This window comes from Cariama cristata, unplaced genomic scaffold (genome assembly GCF_000690535.1).
Source record: "Cariama cristata isolate BGI_N322 unplaced genomic scaffold, ASM69053v1 scaffold17562, whole genome shotgun sequence".
Taxonomy (NCBI): domain Eukaryota; kingdom Metazoa; phylum Chordata; class Aves; order Cariamiformes; family Cariamidae; genus Cariama; species Cariama cristata.
In genome coordinates, this window is record NW_009605772.1 from 19,071 (window position 1) to 25,546 (window position 6,476).

Sequence of the window (6,476 nt, forward strand, 5' to 3'; positions counted from 1 at the left end):
GAATCCATACATTCCACCAACTGGTAGTGTCTGGCTAATGTACCTCGTTGTCCATCACTTAAAGCAGTTTCATATTCTCTTTTGTATGATTATGCTATGATTCATACACGGATTAACATTGTGAGAATATACCTAATAACTTTAATTGCAATACTCAACACAGCATTGATCCCAAAGCACTGACTTCACAGACCTTTTAGTCAAATAATTGAAAACATTTTTATGTAACAAAGAAACATCAGATCTCTCCTACAGCTGCAGAGGAAAAACAACCAGATTACTGCTAATTTTAAAGAAACCCCATCCCAAAACACTCTTCTTTCACAGTTCTGCTCTTTTAACTTAGCTTATCCTGTTCTGTATGAGATATTAATTTTTTCACCCTTGCATACTAACCTCATCAGGGCTGGAAGCCTGGTAAGTTCGATTTTCATCGCTGAAGTCCTGATCCACCTCTGCATATTCTGTTTCTCCAGACACACCAGCCCGGGATTCATATACTGGGGTCACATTGTGGCACAGCGCGATGGCCTTCACTGCTTCGTGTATCCGACTGCTGACACTCTTGCGGACTTTGGGTGCAGACGACTGAGGTTTCCTAGATGGTGTTGAACTCGTACTGTTTCCACTATTCTGAGAGTGCACCTTTAAGACCCAACACAATGACCAGTAAAGCAAAGTTCAATAATGGAAACAAAACATGAATACTAATACATATATCCAATTGTTGCCTTTACAAAGGTTGATAAACGATAAGGATAGTAACCATTTATTTATTTTCTATAACCTACTGTTAACTCATTCAATTTGTGATTCATAAAAACCCTTATCTACTTTTCTGTAGAACTGATACATAACTGTGGGTTCATCACCTTGCATTTGGAGTCAGATTTCAGTAACAGAGCCTGCAGAGAATTGAAAAACGTGAAATGAAAACAAGTATGTAGTAAAAGGGGTGAACAGGCTGACTGTATTCTGCAGAAAACCCTGCTTCCTCACTTCAGAATTTACCTTTTTCAGTGATCCATCTCAATAGTACTTTAATGTCTTTTACATTCTATGAATTGTTTTTTGGAAAGTATTTAAGCCAGCAACCAATTAGACAAGTTCAGAAACACCAAAACAAAATTGCAAAGGTGGTGTTTTGTTGTTCTTGTTCTTTAGTCTCTTTGTCACCTGGGTACATTCAAAGGTTGGAAACTCCAATGTCATTAAATTGAAAAAAAACCTTTTCTTTTAAATCTTCACCTAGATCTCTGTATTTTAAAGACCACCACATCGGTATGGAACAAAAGAACAAAAGCAAGTATAATTCTTAACTATAAATATTAGCAGTCATTAAAATACAAATGTCGCTGATTTAATTTATAACCTACACAATTTCTATATTATTTGTGAACTAATGCAGTTTGTGTGCTTTTGCTGCAGGCTGAAATTTGTTTGTCCTTACAAGAATGCAATAATAAAATAATGATCCAAAATAATAGTTTGACACATACTTGAAGATCACATTACTGCTGTGTAACTACTAAACTAGCACTACTTTAAGTTACCCTTCAGAAACGCTCAAGCACATGATTGAATTAATCTTTTAAGAAAAAGTACTATATGTTTATAATTAGTTGAAAATAAGTGGGTTTGTTTTTTTTGTTTTGGGTTTTATTGTTTTTTGGTTTTCATTTTTTAAGTTGGCACATTAAATATATCAGCAGTACTACCAAAGGCTCTTCTGTTCACTCCAGGGTAACTCAGAAAACCTCTTCAGAAATGACGCTTTTTTCCTCCTGACTGCAAAAACCGTGAACATTCTGCCCATCAAATTACAGTGTTGTCTAATAAAGGGTTTAACTTTCTGCTCATCTGGCACTGCTTTTCAGCTACTGCTTTAAACCTCTGCATTTGCATTCTGCTAACACTGATGCCATTACAGCCGCAAATAAATTAAGCTGATTTACTCCTTCTGAATTATGTTATGTTTATTGATGCTTGTATAATTTAATTTCACACAAATTCCATTAAAGATTATGCCCTCTATCACAAAATGCTTCCAGTGGGGAAATATAATCAGGTTATAATAGATTTGTGTGTTACATTAAGATGACAATAGTCTAGTAGGTCCACTGTAATAATAAAACAGAACACAAACAAGGGATAAAATCAATGTCACACAAGAACCACTGCCTAGCTAACTGGCAGCTTCTATTATCATAGATTAAATTAAAAACCTCACCATACTTTTTCAGATTGAAACAATTGTTTAATACTTTCTTGTTTTGTTACTGAGACTCCTTCATTTTTCTGTTTTAAAGAGTTGCTACCAACACACGCATAATTAAAGCATTATTTAAACATCAAGTAGTGTTACAAAAAGCTGAAAAAAGAACTTCTGAGAAAGTTCTTCTCATTGTCTACTAACAGCAAACCCAGATTTGGGAAATCTTTTCCCACAACTGAGGAAAAAAAAAAGCTTCCCTCACATTTCTTTCTAAGAATTTCAGTGCCAAATATGTTACAGTTATTAAAAACTCAATTAACCATGGGGACCACTCATTAAATTTTACAGCAAATTAGTAAAAGCTTTAAGCAAGTAGGAATTCCATGAATCACGCAACTCTTTTCAGATAGCATATTTAACCACAAAATATGAAAATATTGTTAATGAATCCGCCTCCTCTAGAAGGCTGGTGCTTAGTCATCAAACTTAGTCAGATCTAGGTGTGCCAGCTCAAGACTGCCAGTTAATATTATTTATTGCTACAGTTGTTACTGTGAATATCCAAACATCCCATTATAACAAAACTATGTTTGGGTAATTTTTATAAACACTTTCAGTAACCCATTCTGAACTGAATTTAGACTGCTGATCTTCAGGTAAAAGAGCTCCCTATCTCATTTCCAAGGCGTATTATTGCATCTCAATTACTATTCATGACTAAACCTACTAAGAATGAAGCTGAAACAGATTTATCCAAGGAAAGGGATTCAAGAAGTGGATTTGTTGATCTGTTTAGATGGGAAATAATACAGGAATTGAAGTTGCAGACTAAAAACTTATAATGTACATTGCTCATTCACTGCTTTCCCTCCCACCTGTCTTCCCAAAAGCTACATATTAACTGAGTCTAGCGTGGTGTCAAACAGCTACTTTTACTATTTTGAGCAAATGAGAAGGGAGCTACAGTTCAAAACACAGCACAACTAAAGACTCAAATCAATTGTTGATCCTACAATCTTTTTACAAGAGAAAAAGAGGACATAGACAAGGAGGTCAGTCTACAAACTTAACTGGGTCAGCCAGTCATGTTTGTGTATCCAAGTTAACTATGGAAAAGAACTTTATATAAAAGTTTTATTATCATACTGTATGCAACATATGGAAATATTAGCTAACCTATAATTTATTTCCTCTTCTGTTAATTGTCGTCTTTTTTTTAAGAACAGAAATAAAAAATAAAGTAAAAAATCCTTCCTAACCTCAGAGTTGAATCAGATGCTTAGAAAGGTTTGCAGAAAGCACCCAAATAGTTTACATACATGGGAGATGCAAGTGATCCTTGCAGAATTCCATCTTCCTCCTTCATTCCACAACTGACCCACAGAGAGCCACTTTTACACGTTCCAGATCAAGCACTCATATATCACAGGAACACTTCACTCTCAAGCAATATGGAGTTTTCAGCTTTCTCCCCCCCCCAGTTTTATGCTGTTTGCAATCATCTTAATTTTTTTTAAAAAATACTTTTTAGATATGCCTTAATAAATTTTATTTTTACAACCATTATTTTACTTTTTGGTTATACCAATTAATATGCCTTTTCGATGTCTATTTTTGATTAATATCTTTAAAGATGTAATTACTGTTCGCCTTGTTCTGGACACTTTGTAATTTGTAGACTCAGTAATGAATAGCTTATGCTTAGATGATCTGGGAGGAGAAAGACTGCACTGCACAGACAGGTTAACACAGATTTCTGCTAGTGGGCAATAGAAAAGTAAACTACTTTAAGAGCGTACTATGAGGAACTTTAGAATCATGAGAGAACTATGTACTGTCACACATTTTTCCCTTTCATCATATCTGTTGGGAGAGACCTACAAATGAAAGAACTTTCATAGCATCTCAAATTTCTAGACATAATCAGTAACAACAATGCTTCAATGATGTTAAGAAAAAATCTCAATATTAAAGGTAAACAATTTATGAAACGCGATACCTGTGAATAAGAGTTTATAATATGACTCTGTATTTCATCCATTGTGTCTGTTCCATAGGACACAGTACCTAGATGGAGGCGCTTAAATATCATCTCATTCTGTGTAAGTGTTCCTGTAATAAAGAAGAAATATATCACAAAGCAGCAAAAGATACTGTGAGAAGGACACAACCCCCCCCCCCCCCAAAACCTAATCTTTTGGAAAGAAGGAACGAATCATGAGTTAGCATCAGTTTAGTTAATTAAAGGAATGTTTGTGGAGAAAGATCAGGGTTAGTCACAGTGGAAGAAATCACTGGTTCCACCTTCAAGCTGATTCTACCAACACAACTAAATATACAAGCTTGAAAAAACATCTCTTCATATCGAAAGATTGAAAATGCAGTATTTGGATGGAACTGGCTCTCAAAAGCCAATGCAAGAGTTTGCACCACGTATCAGAAAGTCTAAAGAGAAAAAAAAACCCAAATCCCCAAAATTCATACAGATTATTCCACACTTCGTGTATGAAGGCAGACATTCTGGCAAACGGGCACATTCAATGTTATCTAGAGTAAGTCATTAAGACCTACCGTCACTTCCAAATTTCACAGATTTAGCCTCCAACCGGAATAAGCCAAAATGAACAAAATCAGTGTTTACAGAGCTCAATTCACATTTGTAAGAAACTACAGGGTGTCAGTCACAGACTGACACTTTGCATCCACCTCTGCCAACTAGTCACACCCTCTGGTCTAGAGAAGCTTTAATTGAGGGGTGGGGGCTTCAGCCTTCCACGATGGGTCACATCAGGCAAAAAGAGGTCACTACCATCTAGCTTCCCAAAGATTATTTTGATAATGGCCCTTCCTAAAACTTTTTTCCTATGGTTACTCAGCTGAAGTGAAACTAATATAATATAAAGCTATTCTTATATTTAACCAGTTTTGGTTCATTGAAATACATAAATCAGATGATTAAAAAAAAAACCCAAAACACAACATGGTACCAAAAGTTACATTCTTTAAGCTTCTACAATATATTTAAATATGGAGGATATGATAATTACCTATAAATAAAAATTGCAGAATAAAATATTTCATATTAATTTTATTTCTCTAGACTATTTTTATATGATGTCTATGTCCCAGTATGCCAAAATACAGAGTAAGCCACAGGAAGAGAGAAGACTAAAAGCATGACATGTGCTATCATTACTACCCGGAAAACAGAACTCTGGTCAGTCAGCATCCAGCTTATGCATCTAATAGGGCTAGAACCATTAGTGATCTTTAAAGATTCAGTAAGGCTTTAAAAGTCTCTTGTCTTTCTCAGTTGTACTTGAGATGTCTACTGCTCCTACTCCCTGGTAATATCTGTACAGTGACACTTCATTTCAGTTGTTATTCCATCATACTGCACTATCAAACCATGTCTTCCTGTATTACCAGCACCAGATGATCATTCCATTAAAAAAATGACACTTCCATTTGCTTTTCCTTATGTGGTGTTGATGATTTTTCTTTATATAGTCATATTATTTGAATTTTTAAAAAGATTTAAACTAAGGCTTATATGAAATGCATAAATTATCCACAAAATATGCTAATATTATCGAAAATTCACATGAGAAGTAGAATATTCTCCAGGCTGGAAAACAGCCCAGGAAGACAAAGTTCCTGATCTCTAGAATTAGCAAGTCAGAAATTTTTCGCTACTTTTATACAAGGGATTAAAAGATTATTTTGTTTTTACAGTAACCATATAAAACTATGAGAAATTACTTCTTCTGCCTTTAGAAGCTGTACTTTTATTGAGACCTTTTGTTATATTTGTTGATTAAATTCTCTAATTATAGACTAGAAAAATCCAATCTCCAGTTTGCACATAAAAGTTTCCACTAACAAACATGAGAGACTAAAATTTCCATTTCTAGAAAAATCCAAGTCAAACCCAAACCCCACCCACTTTGTTCAATAATGTTTATTGCAAGAAATTTCAAAATAAATCTGCATCTCTCTCCTTACTTTCCAGGCATGCTAATATCTTCTCATTGCCCTTAGCTTTGCCAAGCCTTTGAATTAAAAGAAACACTCCCTGGGAGCTGTAAAACTAAATGCTACTCAAAACTTGAGACAGCAGGCACCTGTCAAACCCACTTCCCACTAGTTCTGTAATTGCTGCTTGGGAAAACTGAGCAGGAAACAAAATTAGCCCTATGATTATTATATGGAAAGATTATTTCTTCTGACTCCATTAAATCATTCCAACTCCAAATCAGGA

General features: G+C 34.9%; 1 protein-coding gene across 1 annotated transcript in view; it reads right to left on the minus strand.

Moving 5' to 3' along the window:
- LOC104158461 (probable phospholipid-transporting ATPase IIB) overlaps positions 1–6,476 on the minus strand; it is a gene marked incomplete at both ends in the record, with an annotated part of 78,299 nt that overhangs the window by 17,344 nt on the left and 54,479 nt on the right. The window contains 2 exons of the mRNA XM_009696123.1: positions 397–645; positions 4,215–4,327. Of these exons, the coding sequence (XP_009694425.1) occupies positions 397–645; positions 4,215–4,327 (362 nt within the window). The remainder of the gene's footprint in view (positions 1–396; positions 646–4,214; positions 4,328–6,476) is intronic.